Source organism: Mustela lutreola, chromosome 1 (genome assembly GCF_030435805.1).
Source record: "Mustela lutreola isolate mMusLut2 chromosome 1, mMusLut2.pri, whole genome shotgun sequence".
In the NCBI taxonomy this organism is placed as follows: domain Eukaryota; kingdom Metazoa; phylum Chordata; class Mammalia; order Carnivora; family Mustelidae; genus Mustela; species Mustela lutreola.
In genome coordinates, this window is record NC_081290.1 from 281,532,005 (window position 1) to 281,547,906 (window position 15,902).

General features: G+C 53.5%; 1 protein-coding gene across 2 annotated transcripts; it reads right to left on the reverse strand.

Annotated features, from left to right (window-relative positions):
• Positions 1 to 2,412: 2,412 nt before the first annotated feature.
• Positions 2,413 to 9,553, reverse strand: SLC22A6 (solute carrier family 22 member 6). Of its 2 annotated transcripts, none has more exons than XM_059144989.1 (10): positions 8,907 to 9,553; positions 8,443 to 8,546; positions 8,031 to 8,185; positions 6,883 to 7,051; positions 6,272 to 6,395; positions 6,005 to 6,120; positions 4,730 to 4,944; positions 4,521 to 4,629; positions 2,964 to 3,167; positions 2,413 to 2,758 (listed from the first exon to the last, which is right to left on the reverse strand). In XM_059144989.1, the coding sequence occupies exons 1-10, from the start codon at positions 9,273 to 9,275 to the stop codon at positions 2,608 to 2,610; spliced, it is 1,716 nt and encodes a 571-aa protein (XP_059000972.1). In that variant the 5' UTR covers positions 9,276 to 9,553; the 3' UTR covers positions 2,413 to 2,607. The 2 variants fall into 2 exon arrangements, with proteins under 2 accessions (XP_059000972.1, XP_059000977.1); XM_059144994.1 differs by having other exon boundaries at positions 2,413 to 2,695; positions 8,907 to 9,551.
• Between the last annotated feature and the right edge of the window lie 6,349 nt (positions 9,554 to 15,902).

The window sequence follows — 15,902 nt, forward strand, 5'->3', positions numbered from 1 at the left end:
GGTTAAAACTGGGTAGAGCATCTGAAACCTCTGGAGCAAAGCATGACGGTATCAAAACTCAGGCTCAGGGCACCCAGGTGGCTCAGTGGGTTAAGCCTCTCCCTTCGGCTCAGGTCATGATCTCAGGGTCCTGGGATTGAGCCCCACATCAAGCTCTTTTCTCAGCAGGGAGCCTGCTCCCTGCCCCACACCCCCGCCAGCCTCTCTGTCTACTTGTGATCTCTCTCTCTCTCTGTCAAATAAATAAATAAAATCTTAAAAACAAAACAAAACAAAACCAAAAAACCTCAGGCTCAGAGCCAGTGTGAAAGGATGGGATGCGAGCCAGTGTTCTGCAGATGGCTCCTTGGGGGAGATAGTCAGAAGTCACTTGCTGGTGACTTTAAAATGGGAGGAAAGAGGGTTCCCTTTGGTCAAGGGCATGGGGTGAGCATAGGAAGTTCCTGGCCAGGAGCTGGGGAAATGGGTTCTGTGCAGATGGTGTGAGCTATCTGAGTCAACACCAGTAGTTGGGCCAGTTGGGGGTGTGTGCAGCAGGGGCAGGCCAGGGACTGTCTCTGGTGGAGGCAGGAGCAGATACCAGGTGATCTAAACACGGAAATGAGAGAGCCCCAGGAGTCACAGCATGCCTGTGTTGCTGGCAGGGTTTTGAGGCAGGGACAGGGCAAATCATTGATCCCCAGGCCTCCAGATCTACAGAAGCAGGGCTAGAAGCAGGTGACCTCCCTCCCAGTCGTGGTCCTGTCTCCCTGCTCAAGGCTGGTGAGGATGTCATTCTAGGTGCCCCTTGACAGCCATGAGGTCATGAGGTCAGTGCTGCCAGAGAAACAGCAGCATGGGGAGGGCTGGTGGCCCTTGAGCATCTATTGGATCCTCCAATGGCCTAAAAATTCTTAGGGAACATGGGGAGTATATGCACAAGGGAAACACCGAGTCCCCAGAGGTTCTAGGAGGTGGGATGGGTCATCATAATTTCAGCTCTGCCCACTTTGCCCTGGAAATCCTGCTGTCTGAGCTGCTGTGAGCTGTCCCAGGGCTTTGTGGCTTTTTCAGGGGAGCCATGGTCTCCCGATCCTCTCCAGGTAGCCTTGATTCAGCTAGAGCCCTAGGGTCCCACCTGGAAGACAATGTGTATGCCTCAGAGGTGTGGACTTTCCATGAAGGATGAGGGGCTGGGGAGCTGAGTCAGCTGCAGGGGAAAGAGTAATGAGGAGTGTACCAGGAGACAAGTGTGACCAAGCAAGCACAGCTACAGCAGGGCATGGCCAGTGCCCTGACTCCTCCACTTATGGATGCTAATAAGGCTATCTTTTCCATCCCCCTGGCTTCCTTGCAATGATCTCCCTTGCTAACCCAGTGATCGGAAGGATATGCTTGTCTCTTCCTGACTGTGACCCGTAAACTGCCTTCCATCCCTCCTCTCACATGGTTCCTACCAGGATTCTTTTTCTCTTCCCCCTTCACTCTCTCTCTCTCTTTTCAGGCCAGGAGGGAGGAGAAGAAGTCAGGCCTTGGGGGTTCCAGAGGCCGAAGTCTCAGAGCCTTACAACTCGGGGCAGAGGGGTCAGGTCCATGCATTCCGGAGCCAGATTGTCTGCATTCAAACCCCGACTCCCCAATTTACTGAACTTGGTGAATCTGGGCAAGTGACTTAACCACTCTGTGCCTTGATTTTCTGGGCTGCAAGATGGGGCTGACAATGGGACTTATCTCTAGAAGGTTACTGGGAAGATTAAACGAATCAGTGTATGCAAAGTGCTTAGGACAGTGCCTGGCACCAAAGTAGCCCTCAGTGCTGGCGCTCTCTGGTTGGATTCCACCCTCCCCTTTCCCTCCTCCCTTGTCTCCACTAGCCCCGGGGCCCTGGAGGAGGCAGAACAGCAAAGAATATCCACGGAGGCTGGTGGTGGGAAGGATTCGGGGAACGAGTGGGCTGAACATCCAGCAGAGGAGCTGGAATAGCAAACTGGTTTTGAGTTTGGACTCTGCAGGAGTCTAGGGGAGCTGGGGCCAGCCTCCTGACGTCATATCCTCTGTGGTGCTTGTTCTCCCGCTTTGCCGCTGGAGTTTCTCATTGGCCCTCGCGAGGGGGGAGGAGCCTGAGACAAAGCCTCTGATTGGCTGCTTTTATTCAGACACTTCTCAGTTTCCAGTCTGATAGGGAGGGGTGGAGCGTAAGATATTTAAAACTCACAGAAATATTTGAATGGGGTAGAGAAGAAAGGAGGGAGGGAAGAGGGTGGGAAGTAGGGGCGGGGGAGCGGGTCCAGGTAAAAAATTCTTGTCCAGTTCTCTGGGATGGTTTATAAAGTCCTGGGGGTTGAGGGCAGGGGACTGGACTGTATGAATTTTGGGCCGCTGGCTGATGTGGAGTGGCTATTATATTTGAGACGAGAGAGATAAAAAGAGATGTTGCACACAAACCTTTTAATGACGCGGTCTTGGTGGAGTCTGTTCAGGGCGGGGACCCCTGGGAGGTGCTTTCCTGAACCACAGTCTTGACCCGCCTTGGGCCGCCATTTCCCTCTTTCCCTTCCCGGAGTGGGTGGCTCAGGACCTGCAGGACCCTCACTCCCTTTCGGGCTCTGTGAGGCCCCGTGTCAGTGCTCAGAGTACATTCTCTCGTGCTGAGGCCTGGAGCGGGACCATCTGCTTCTGCTGCTCTTGTTCCTGCCGCCTTGGCTTTCCTCTTCTCCTGGAGGGCAGGAGAGCGGCGTCCTGGGTATGCAGCGTCCAGGCCAGGGCTAGGAGCTGGGGGCTACCAAGGGGCTCTCTACTCAGCCGCGCCCAACTACCATTCTCTCTGCCCCATCTATTGCTCCCTGGGGCCAGGACCCCCAGGAAGGACTCAAGGAGACCCCAGCCAACTGGGGAAGTGGACAAAGAGCTCTGGCCTGAATGGGTTTGAGTCTCGGTGCCACCCCCGCCTGGGCGCCTGAACCGGGGTAAGTCCCTGCTCCCACCTGCTCTCCATGTCCTGCACCGTGTCTGGCAGTGGCTGGCCCAGGGTCTCTGGCAGGAGGGCAGTGACAGCGCTGGCGGCCACGGGGACCGCACCGTAGATGAAGAGAGGCACGGAGGGGTAGAGCTCAGCAGTCATGCTCACCAGTGGGCTCACGATGCTGCCCACACGGGCCATGGTGCTGCCCATTCCCATGCCCGTCTGCCTGTGGGGCCCAAGGTGTGGTGGTGTCAGTCACTGCCCTAGCGTGAATGCTGAGGTCCCAGCTGAATTCAGGGTCAGGGCAGCTCAGGCTGAAGCCTCCCCCCCCCCACCCCTGCCCTTCTCCCCAACCCCTTTGATAGCAAGTGAGTTTGGCATTTGTTCCGGAGATTAAAAACAGACAAACCACAAAAACAGGCTGGGAAGGGCTCTGGCCAGAGAATCAGGAGACTGAATTTTGCCTCTGGCCTTAACTGGCCATGCGACCAGAGGAAGAGTCCCTTTTCCTCTCCGGCCCTCAGTTTCCTGAGCTGTCAAATGAGACAGTTAAGTCAGGCCAGTGGTTCTCAGATCTCCTAGGGGATTTTGAGTTAGAATTGTCCCAACCCACACAGTCCTATTGGATTAGAATCCTCAGGGGACAGGACCCGGAAGCTGCATGTTGAGAGTATGTTAAGAACATTCTCTGAGGGAACCGAGGTTAAAAACCTTGACTCAGGAGACACACGGTTTGGGTTCAAATCCAAGCTTCCTCCTTTACAAGCTGTGTGACATGGGGCAAGTCACTTGATCTTTCTGTGGCTCAGTTTTCTCATTGGTAAAATGGAAATAGTCACGGTACCTACCTTAAAGGTTTATCATGAGGATTCAATGACTTGATACTTATAAAAAGTTTAAGACGATGCCTGGTGTGTAGTGTTTTATACTGTTGTTATTTCCCATTAAATCCTCTAAGGGCACAGGACAGCAGCCATGACCCTGCTGCGTCCCTAGGGAAGCCGGGCCATTCTTTGACATCTCATGGGAATTTTGCGACCCATTTTTTAACATAGACACGTGTTTCTTGTTTCTCAATGCAAAAATGCTCCCTCCCGCTTTTGGCACTCAAAAAGCAATGCTGGGTTTATCTGTACAACCACCAAGCACAAGCAGTATTAAATGTGGCTTTTGTGAAAAGAAATTACTCTCCCGTTTGGTCTTTGGTTTCAGACATACTTTGGTTATAGACACACTTAGCTTATAGATGAAATTTAGGTTTGGTGGCTGCTTCTAACTTGTGGTTTAGATCAAGGTGGATGCGGGGTGGGGGACCTCAATGAATTGCCTCTGAGATGTGTCTTCTTGGCTCTCTACCCTGCCCCAGCTGGTGACTCCTTTTGAGATCTTTTCCTTGGATCAGGTAAGGGCTTAGCGGGCAGGTGTATCTGTGTTAGCCACGAAGTGTGTACTGAGCTTGCACAGTTGGGGGCCGAGAGGGGGCCTTGGGCTACGCATGCTGGGCGGTGTGCTCTGGGGTCTGACCTATGTGTGTGGGGATGTCTTGTCTGAAGTCTTCTCCCACAAGGCTCCTACTCACCGGATCACTGTGGGGTAGAGCTCCCCAGTATAGAGGAAGATGCAGTTGAAGGAGGCAGCCAGGCAGCCTTTTCCCAGCACAGCAAGGGAGGTTCGGACAATGGACTGATCTGGAGAGAAAGGAAGGGGTCAGTGGGAGTTTGGGAGTGGGGCACGAGAATCTGGGGATAGGGTTAAGGATGAAGGACCAAGGTACTCGTGGGTGCTCACCCTGGGGTACCACCCCATTGACCAGGATGCAGATGCCTGCCAGCAGCAGTGAGGCCATCTGGGCAGGCCGGCGGCCCAGAGAGTTGATGACAAGGAAGCCCACCAGCTTGGCAGGCAGGTCCACAGCACCAAAAATCACCTGGATTAGGTAGATGTTCACGCCAAAGCCCTGCAGGTCCATGACCAGCCCGTAGTAGGCAAAACTAGTGGCAAACCTAGTGGGGGAGGGACGAGGGGTATGGAGTTGGTTAGGAAGGGTTAAAAGTGGGGGTGCTCATTCAACATAGGGGTGAGCTACACTGCGACCCTGCTTCAGAAGCTAGAATTTGCCTTGGCTAATCTGTCTTCAAGCATTTAGTCTAAGTGCAGGGTAGTCCTCCAAGACCCCAAATTTCTCACTCTTCTGATAACTAGTATCCCCCAATATATTAGGGGATTTTTCACTTAGTTGAATGTAAAATTCATCTAGTTTTGGTCTTTATCTTATCTATTGATGCCGGGCTGAGGGCAGGTGGATTTTCAAGGCACATCTTTAGAGTCAAGGTGTTAGGAAATGCCAAAGCTTTGCAGACCTAGGCCTGGTTCTGGGATGGTTGTGCTTCTTACGTTGTCCAGAGCCCACAGAATGAAGCTCAGGTTATTGGATAGGACCCAGAACCTGGAGTAAATCCCAAATTGGAACCAAAACACTCACTGGTAGAATTGTTGAATGTGCTTTTCCTAACTGTTGTGGCGTTATTCTGGTGATGGGCTCAGGAGGGAAGCACATCAGAAGGATTACGGGGAATGTTGCAACCAGAAAGGAACATTTTTGGCTGATACCAGCCTTGGTCAACGTGTCCTTTTGGAGATGAGTTCTAGGCATCTTATTGCCCGTGCTTGTGTTTCTGGCAGGCCCTGATCAGGTAAGATCAGGAAAGTCTCCAAATGTTTTGCAAGCCAGACTAGTCTCTGCCTTCAAGATGTAATTCTATTGACTTTGGGGCTGATCCCAATCCTGAGGAGGTGTTTCCATATTGCCACAGAGTGGATAAAAGGAGAAGGTGGAGAGACCGAAGCCCAGTGTGGCGATCGGAAGTGAACTGAGGGGAGGTCGTCTGGTTCTTCACGATCGTCCCTGGTGGAGGATTACAACCCCTCATGGCAGGTCCGCTGACTTTTCCTCCCTTCTGTCTGGCCTCTTCCACCCACTGCGTCCACTCTCTCCCCAACCAGCCTCCTGTCTCTTGGTCTGTCTCTGTCTATCTCTCTATGGCTCGGTCTCTCTGGGCCTACCACAGCATGGAGAGGCAGAGGAAGAGGTGGCGAAGGGCGGGGCAGCGCAGCAACTCCAAGGCGGAAGCCTGGCCTTTGCCCATGGTCAGCTCCTTTTGCAGACTGGCCCGGAGCACCTGCCAGGATGGGCAGGGCTCAGGGCCTGGACTCCTCCAGAAACTCCTCCCAGCCTAACCCCTTACTCAGGGAAGCCCTCTGAGACCTGGGTTCGGGGTTTGAGAGTAGAATCCTCATGGGGTGTCATGGGAGGCCTTGGGGGGGTCTCACCTCCATACTTAGCTTGGTGCCCTCTTCTCGCTTCCCATTGATCCAGGCCACTCTCTGCAGGGCCCTGAGGGTGAGGTCTAGCCTCCCGGAGGAGGAGTACCAGCGGGCTGACTCGATGAAGAACCTGGGAGCGGGAGGGTGGGGTAGGTGTCTACATGGCTTCCGTTCCCTTTGGCTGGGCTGGGGGCAAAGGGTGGGCTTCCCAGGGGTCTGCAGTGGGATTGCATTTCAGGCTGGGAACCCAGGGGTTTTGCCAAATCCCCCTCTCTAGGACCATAAGACAGCGACCAGCTTGGTGATGACCCATTCCCAAATTCAGAAGCTCAGCTTTGGGGTCTTGGGTAAAGGCAGCAACACAAGCAGGTTGGAGAGCCAGGGGGGAGCTGAAGAACAATATCCCTGGGGTGGGGAGGGAGGGGGTAAATCCTTCCTCCCACAGCCTCAGTTCTCCCATCTGTCACACGGAGGCACTGGGCTGGGTTTGACCTTCTGGCCTTGACCTTCTCTGATTCTGTGTGTTGGAGTGTGCTGTGGGATCTGGGGGATGTCTTGTCCCTTGAAGCCCTCTGGGCAGCCCTTGGGCACTCCTGCCCACCCCGGGCCCCACACACCAGGAGTAGATGAAGAAGGCGAAAAAGGGCACGGAGACCAGGAGCTGCAGGTGGCGCCAGTGGGGCACGGCCAAGGCCACACCGGCCAGGAGAAACTGGCCCAGGCTGTAGACATAGCCAGTCAGGGTGCCCACACAAGCCCGCGTGTGGATGGGCATCCACTCCACATCTGGAAAGAAGGTGAGAACAGAGTGGTGCCGCTGACCGGGTTACCCAGCAGGTCGACACCCCTGGGCTGGGCAAAGACCCCTCTCTCCACCCAAACTTTGATCTGTCCGAGGGCTCAGTGGAAGACACGTCGAATGGGGATGCATGCCATGACGGGGGAAGTGGGGGACTTTCGGTGGAGGAAGGAAGGGGGAGATGGGTTTGGAATCTCTAAGAATTGTCCCCGCCACTCCCCCACTCTGTCTTGCTGCTCCCCAACCTACTGTCCTGGCGAGCGTCCCTTTTCCCTTCGGAGCCTCTCTGACCACTCAGTGCTGGCTTTCCTCAGCATGGGCCGATTCGGTGGCCAGAGCAGCTGATGAACCATCCTGGTTCATCCCTGACCCCCAATCCATAGATTCCCTCCTGGACTTGAGGGACGACGTTGGGTAAATCCTTGCCCTTCTCCCCAGTCTCAGGTTCCTCCTCGAAGAATGCACATTGATGGCTCCTGGACAGACCATGCTCAGGCCATAAGTGTCTTTGGTCTACATGATGCTGGCTTGCCCCATGTTAAAAACATGGAATTAATTTCCAACATTACAAAATTGGGCTATTTGACATTAATAAAGAGAAGAGGGTAAGATCTGACAGCCCTGACCCTTCTGGCTTGAGCAGCTGAGTGGTTGTGGCCCCTCTGGATGGGGCTGTGACCCTCCTTTGTCTAAAGTCCTCAGGGTTCCCTAATGCCTCTTGTACCCAGTCAGTTTCAGTCCTTTATGGGAATGGCCTGGCCCTAAAAATGGAGTTTGCAAGCATGCCTAAATGACAGGTCAGGATGGTATGAGTCAGGGGAAGAAGGCTGTTAGGTTGGCTGCCCAGACCAGGGCAGGCGGGACTCAGGTGGGGTTGGCTGGGAGAGGGAGCCGGAAAGAGGCTGCTGGGTTGGGGGTCAGAGAGGAGTGGGTAGGGGCCCGCCCTGCCCTCCCGGCCTCCCTCACTCAGTGTCATGCAGTTGAGAGCGATGCCAGCCAGCGACATGCCGGAGAGGAGCCGGAAGGCACAGTAGACGGGGAAGTTGGGAGCGAAGGCTGCGCAGGTTCCTGACACGGCCGTCTGCAGGTAGTTCAAGATCAGCAACTTGCGGCGGCCCAGCCTGGGGTGGGGGAGGGGGGAACAGCAGCAGGGATCCTGAGGGCTGACCGTGCCAGGACGGGTGGGGGAGAGGGGTGCCTGCCCTGGGGGAGGCTCTGGGCTGGGGGGTTCTTTTGAGGACCTGCGCTGTATCCTGAGGCTGGCCCTGTAGGTCCTCAGACCAGCCCCAGGGGTTCAAGGCCAACTTCCCACCTGGTTCCCATGAACCCAGCTGAGGCCCAGGCCCAGCCCGGCCCCGTGGCTCTGCCCAGGACTGACCTGTCTGCCAGGTAGCCGAACACCATGGCTCCGAGAAGCACCCCTACCATGTACAAGGACTGGGCCAGCTGGCGTAAGGCCCTGTTAGAGCACACGAGGTCCCACTGCGGGGAGAGGGGGCAAGGGTCAGGCAGAGATGAGCCTGGGCCATGGGGCTCCCCTCCCCCTCCCTTGGGCTGGCCCTCTGAGACCTATGCCACCCTCTTCCCCTGACATTTCTCTTTGCTGTTTGCTTCCCGGGTCCCGGTAGCCGAGAGACTTTTCTTGACTCTAACATCCCCCTTTTCTGTAAAGGCCCCCATCTTGAGTCCCTTTCTTCATTTTTCCATCTTGGCCTCTGGAGAATCTAGGACAGTCTGTGTGTGTGTGTGTGTGTGTGTGTGTATGTGTGCATCTGTCTGCCTGTCTCAGAGGGGAAAGCAAGTCTGGCTGGCCTCTGGAGCCGGGGGCCCAGGTGTCCTCACCTCGGTCACGATGGTGGACGGGAAGGTGCTGTTGTCATAGATCCAGCCATTGGTGCACGGCTCTGTGGCCCCCGTGCCGTTGGTCTCTGTGTCATTGGGAAAAGGTGGTCCCTGTCGGGGGACGGTGAGGAGGAGGCAGGACTCGAGCTGCCCCTGCCCGTCCCGGGGCAGCCAGGCCTCCAGGTCCCCGTCCTGGCTGAGGTTGGCGTCGGCAGGCGGGCGGCAGTGGTGGGTAGGGATGGCCGCGGTGAAGTTCTGCAGGGTGTTGTGGGAGGCCATCAGGAGCAGGGGGAGGACCACCAGCGTGACCTGGATCTGCTGGAAGCGGCCGACACCCCCCACCTGCTGCAGGAGGTCGTTGAAGGCCATGGGGCCGGGCCGGCCAAGCGGCTGGGGGCTGAGGACTTCTGTCTGGGTGTCCCTGAGCCTGCCGTCCTTAGCTGGAGCACAGAAGCAGCTGTTGCCTCCGCAGCTGAGTTGTTCCTAGAGCCGAATCGGAGCTGGCTCTGTGGGGGGACAGGAGCCTGGCTGGCTGCCCCTCCTTCCTTCTCTCTCTCCGTCTTCTGTCCCTCCCTTTCCCTTGAGCCCCCCCTCACTTGGGGGTGGGGTGCTCAGCTTTCAGGGTCTGCCGTAGCCCTGACCCCTGCATGGGCAGGATTTAATCCTTGGCCTGGAGGGAATGAGTTAAAGTGTGACTTGGTATCAGAAGGATTAACCCTCTGAGTGTCCTTGTGTCAGTGGAAATTCTCCAAGTGGGTATAAAGGGCAGGAGAGTGGACCGGAGTGGGGGTCCTGAGAGGGGATGTACTGAGAGGGCATGTCCGGACATCCGGGGGCAGGGGGAGCCAGGTGGGACCTTACTGTCTTCCTTTTACTGAGAAGACTGGGCTCTGGGAAGTGTGGTGGCCTCTTGAAGGGATTCTGTCCTTTTTAGTGGACAGGATCCAAGCAGTCTGTCTTTGAGAAGGGTTGCCAGAGAAAATACAGAACTCTCAGTGTCAGATCAACAAATACATTTTATTGTAGTGTAAGTATATCCCTAATATTACGCGGGACACGCTAAAAGAAAATCATTCACTGGTCTGAAATTCAGATTTAACTGGGCATCCTGTATTCTTATGTGCTAAAATTGGCAACCCCCGCCTCTGGTCTCCTGGGGGCAGCTCATATCTCATAGGACTACAGCTTTGTTCAGATGGAAGTAACTAAAGAGGTCGGAGGCTACTTTTGAAGGAGCAGGACCTAAGACCAACATTTGTACATGATATAGATCGATCCTTTCAGGGTCTCAGCTTTTTACCTTCTGGCTTTTTCTGTTTCCAAAATTTTCCCTGTGTCTTATCTCTGTCCATAATTTTTGTTTTAACTTTTTTCAGTTGAGCATGAACTTATTTTATTTGCAGCCACAACTCAAAGACAATCACTTGTTTTCCTCCATTGATTTGGCTGCTGAGGCCCGATCACCCAAGATCAGGGCAGTGCCGAGTTCTGGTTGGGTGGGCTTCTGTGAGTTCTGATTGGCTGGATCATGGGTTGGGAATGCCAATAGAGCCAGTGGCTACTTCTTGCTTTTATTGAATTTAATTTTTTTTTTTTTTTCTAAAGTAGGTCCCATACCCAGTGCAGAGCCCAGTGAGGGGCTTGAACTTACAACCCTGAGATCAAGACCTGAGCTGAAATCAAGGTGCTTAATTGACTGAGCCACACAGACACCTCAACAACTTCTTGCTTTTAATTTGCATAGTGCATGGTATAGGAAACGTGGACTCTGAGTCAGTTTACGTGGGTCTAAATCCAACCAAAAAATGTCTCCAGACATTACCTTAAGAGACGTCTCAGACTTATTTTGAATAATGATCAATCCCATACCTGCTTGGCCAAGGATATTCCAGACATACAGATGACTTCTACCAAAATACTTCCAAGAGTGCACATGCTCTTATTGGAGTAGGGGAAAGGTTTGCAAGGTGAGGAGGAGAACTCCTCTTCCTCCACATTCTGCTGGACTACAGCAGAGTAGCTTGGACCCTGAAGCATGGCAACCCTTGCCCTTCCCAGGCGTACCTAGCCAGTTTTGCCATTGGAGGAGCCAAATCAGGACCCTGACCTTCCTGGGTCCAGGCCAACACTCTTCTACCATGTTCTAACTCAATTGTTGATTTGAGGTTTCATGCCAGACTCTTCATTTTTTTTTTTTTTTTTAAGATTTATTTGCTTATTTGACCGAGAGAGATCACAAGTAGACAGAGAGGCAGGCAGAGAGAGAGAGAGACAGAGAGAGGGAGAGAGAGAGAGAGAAGCAGGCTCCCTCCTGAGCAGAGAGCCCAATGCGGGGCTCCATCCCAGGACCCTGAGATCATGACCTGAGCCGAAGGTAGCGGCTTAACCCACTGAGCCACCCAGGTGCCCCTCATGCCAGACTCTTCTTTGTGGGGTATTTCCATCTGGGGTCTCTGGCTGTCCCTCCCTCTTTCCTGCCTTCTATGGGCTGTCTGTTCATCTCACCTCACCAGGTTCTTTGGCATATGTCTGAACAGCATAGATGGTTAGAGTTCTGGAGTTTTGTGGGACATATCCAAGCCCCATACGAATTAGCTGATGCAAAGGCCCGTGAAGAGAGGGGGTATTTCTCAGTTCTCCCAGGCATAAATCTCCAAGTCTTATTGTTGAGGGGAAGCAGTTTTATTTCTGACTTCTCCTGTAAGGACTCAGGATGCCCTGCTATTGTTGTACAGTTTACGCAAGCTACAATCTCGTGGATGAAGTTGGGAGGGTGTTTACTATGCGCTGAGATACGTGAAGTCTTAGACTGCTTCAGACCTATTTTGTCTAACTTCAAAGACAGGTTATTTCCTGCAGGTTTAGAGGTGAGCAATGCCCGGCTAAAGACGTCTTAGAGCTCATCCAGTCTCATGTACAGAAAAGAATAGGGAGGCCCAGAGAGGGATGTAACTCAGCCCAGCCTCCCTCCCCCCACCCAGTGTTGGTTCTGGGCTGGGACCCAGTGGGTGTCCAGATGCCTGACAACGTTCTCCAGGCCAAGGTATATAAGAGCCTTGTGGCCTGGGGATGTGAAGACAGCTGGACAAACAGCTTGGGGGCTCTGGGGCCAATCTCCTGCCAGGACTTAGTGCCCTCGTGGGGGCGTGGGAGGAGTGTTGAGGGCAGTGGGAGAGATGGCGGTCCTACAAGCACCTTCCCTTTTTGAGCATGCGCCCAACCCTGCTTTTGAGAAGAACTCCCTCCCTAGGGCCTGACCAGCTCCAAGCCAAGCTGAGCCTGGAAAAGGCTCTGGAGACTCCAGGGACTCCATTGTGGTTGGCTCCTGGGATCATCTGTCTAGCAAGGAGACTTCCCACCAGCCCCCCAGCTCCTGGAGGGTTTCTGGAGGGAAGTGCTCCTGTGGCGAATGATTGGCAGAATGCGAAATATCCTTTAGGGACATTCTGAGTCATTAATCACTCAGAGTTGGACTCCCTGGACTGACTGGAATGTGGACTTCAGTTCTGGCCATGCTCACCCAGAAGGGGTCAAATCTGGGACTTCTGATTGGCCAAGCGCCACAGAACCACATACCATCAGAGACAAATGCTGTTGCTCACATGAAAACTTCTCATTGTACAGATAAGGAGACCAGGGCCCAGAGAAGGCGAGGGATTTGTCCTTGATCACACAGCAGACCCATCTAGATCTCAGCCCTCTTGATTCCATTGCTCTTTCTATCATGTTAACAGCCATCACATATCTCAGATTTTCTGAGACATCCAGTTTTTTTTTTTTTTAATATAATTTTATTCTGTTAAATGGGATTTAAAGTGTGTCACTAGATGCGATTTTGATTTTGGTTGTTTTGTGAGGTTTTTCAGATAAATGATTTGCAGGTCAGAGGAAATGCTCTTGCTCAGATCACAAGTCCTAAGTGTGGGTTTGAAATGAATGGCTCGGGGAGAATCAGGCAACTCCAAGTGCCGACACCAGGCACATGGCAACACTCTGAACAAGGAGCCAAACTGTGAATTGTATGTCTCATGGCCTGGTTACCCTGGCCAATGAATGGTGCAGAAATTAGAAATTCATCCCAAACTGCCACGGAAAGCCTGGACAGGAGGCGAGTAACCAATGCAGTGGCTCAGTGTGACGATTCTGCCCAAGAGAGGGGCTCCATATTGCATGACAAGTCCCTGAGCCAGTTGGAGGCTGAGTTCAGGGACTGAGAGCAGGGAGTAGGGAAAGCAGGAGGAGCCAGAGCTCTAGAGGAGCAGCAGAGATGGGAAAGGTGGAATCCAAGCTGGGGACTTGGGAACGGCCAGAAGAATGGGCCATGTGCATCCTGACCGGCATCCTGGTTCACCAGGTGTCCTGACCACGTGACTGCGAAGCACTTTCCCGGGCATCTTCTTTTCACCTTCCTGCGTGTCTTTGCAATAAATACCCTGAAACAGCTCAGAAATGGTTACGGCCAGGACATCCTGGGAGCCACCCTGAATTCTGGACGGCTGGAAGTTGGGGGAGTGCGGCGGCGGGGCTAGTGTTCCTACCTGAGCCCAGTTTTCCTCCCTTCAGGCTGAGCCCCAGCCAAGCCACCCCGGGGCCCACTGAGCCCCAGCCAAGTGCAGTGGGGGCTGGGTGGGAGCCTTCAAGGGCTGGGCGGGTACTAAAGGCAGGGGGTAGGGGGAGGCTGGTGCAGTCTGGGAACTGACAGGAGTGGAATGAGGCTACATGGCAGGTGCGAGGGGGAAGGTATTGAAACTGAAGCCAGTCGAGGCAGGTTGGGGCCTGAGCGGGTTGGGCTCTGAGTGGGACCGGCCTTGTCACAAGAATGTAGACTTCATCCCACTGGGAAGTCACTGAAATGTTGAAGCAGGGGGGTGTAACATGCTCTCTCTCCTGTTTAGTAAGCTCTCTTCCAAACATCTAAATACAGATTTGAGAATAGTGGACTCTGCGGCTGGCGGTCGCGGCCCTGGAGTGTGTCTGAGTTGTCTGATTGGTGGCCGTGACCTGCTGCTGAGGGCTAGAGCTCAGCCAGTCCCAACGGAGATGTGCTAATAGGGTAAAACGCACCCCAGACTCTGAAGACTTACTATGAACTGAAAGCTGTAAAATACCTTTATCGATAACTTTTATATTGATTACATGTTGAAATGGTAATATGTGGATATCTGGGGCTAAATAAAATATATTATTATTATCATATATACACACACTTAAAATTAATTTTACCTCTTTTTAAGAATGAGCTACTAGGAACTTCAAATCACATAAGTGGCTTGCATTCCATTTCCACCGGACATCCCTGGCAAGGGGTCTTAGGAAAGGGGTCTTAGGAAAGAATTCTGGGGAACGTCAGTGTTTAGGAGATGATAGAAGGAGAGGAGCTGCTTTTGGAATTGTTTGGTTTGGAAACATTTGAGTTTAGCTTAAACAAAACAAAAGCTATTCAGAGAATTCAGGATATTTTCTCGCGCTCAGTATATCCAGGGCCGAGGAGGACCTGGGGCCTGGACTCCGTTAGGAAACACTGTGAGGGGCGTCTGGGTGGCTCAGATGGTTAAGCGTCTGCCTTAGGCTCAGGTCATGATCTCCAGGTCCTGGGATTGAGCCCCACGTCCGGCTCCCAGCTCAGTGGGGAGCCTGTTTCTCTGTCTCCCACTCCCCCTTCCTGTGATTACATGTTGAAATGTAATCTTTCTCTCTCTCATATGAATAAATAAATAAAATCTTAAAAAAAAAATCAATGTGAATAGTCTCACCGAGTCTTTTTATCTGGGCCCTCGTGTCTGTGGTTCTCCTTTTCTCAGTGCCTTTCGCTTTGTTCTTTCTCGGCAGCCGGCTTTCTCTGACCCACCGGCGTCTGGGTCAGCCCACCCTCCTTCCCAGGACAACGACCACGGCAGGGACTAGAACCTCTGTGACTCAGACTCCCAGCCCAGGAGGGAGCACGTGATGAATGAGACCTGGTTCAGGAGGGCCGCCTGGTCCAGACAGTCATGACCAAAGGTGGAGGTCATGGAACAGTTCAGTTGGCAGGTTCTGGGGGTGTTGACCTTTGAGGAAGGGGTAGGGGCAGGATGGGCGAAACTACATTTTGTAGCATTTGCAGGAGACCCTCCAGGAGAGTCTGAAAGAGCAGCCACAGTATGGGAGGGAGCTGCACACGCCACCCCCTCTGCTGCCAGCCCTTCCCCCCCGCCCCCTGCTCCCCACCCCACCGCATCTCAGAAACCAGGGGACCCAAGTCTGTTGAGAGGCCAAGTAACAGGCAGGATGAAGATGCCCTTTGGGTTCAGCTCAGCCCTGGGGGCACAGCTGTTTCGCTGAAGGGAGGAGGCTGGAGAGCAGTTTGAAGAGGTACAAGGTTAGAAGGTACAAGCCCGAGAGGCATCCAACTTCTTTATAAAGTTTAGTTATGAAGGAGAGAAATTTTGAGACGGTGTGGCCCCTGCGGAGAGATACGGTTCCAGGGGGGGCTGGTTGGTTTGGTTCGTTTTTGTTAAGACAGGAGATGCGGGAGCTCATTTGACATATGCTGAGAAATGAGCCAGGAGAGAGTGAATGGGTGGAGGAGACCTGAGGGGCAAAACATCCAAAGGCGCTTTCCTTTGGACTGGGTGCACAGCCCCAGTGGGAGGATTGACTTCCTGCTGGGATTGGAGGGAACTCAGGGAACATAGAGTGACAATGGTGGCCCTTGGCTATGGCTACGCTTTTCGCATGTACACACGACACAGAGCTGTCCAGGGGCCTGGGTCTGGGCCATGGATCAGAGACCTGGGGCAAGCAGATGGATTGGATCGGGACTGGAGCAGTGCTGGCTTCTGCCTGCAGCGGCTCTGGGCTTGTCTTGTCCTCTGCTCACACGCATGCTGGGACACGTACTTGCCCACAGGGTACTTCCAAGCACAGGACTTGCTATGGACAATATTGGGTCCTTGCTCAAATTTGTATGTTGATGCTCCAGCCTCCAGTGTGATGGTAATTGGAGGTGGGGGCTTC

What these genes read in the sequence shown, in the direction of transcription:
- SLC22A6 (XM_059144989.1), bottom strand. Translation starts at nt 9,275, where the DNA reads ATGGCCTTCAACGACCTCCTGCAGCAGGTGGGGGGTGTCGGCCGCTTC. An exon ending in CGTCCACCATCGTGACCGAG is followed by an intron (nt 8,547 to 8,906) that starts GTGAGGACACCT and finishes CTCTCCCCGCAG; the next exon opens with TGGGACCTCGTGTGCTCTAA. An exon ending in GCACCAAGCTAAGTATGGAG is followed by an intron (nt 6,121 to 6,271) that starts GTGAGACCCCCC and finishes CCATCCTGGCAG; the next exon opens with GTGCTCCGGGCCAGTCTGCA.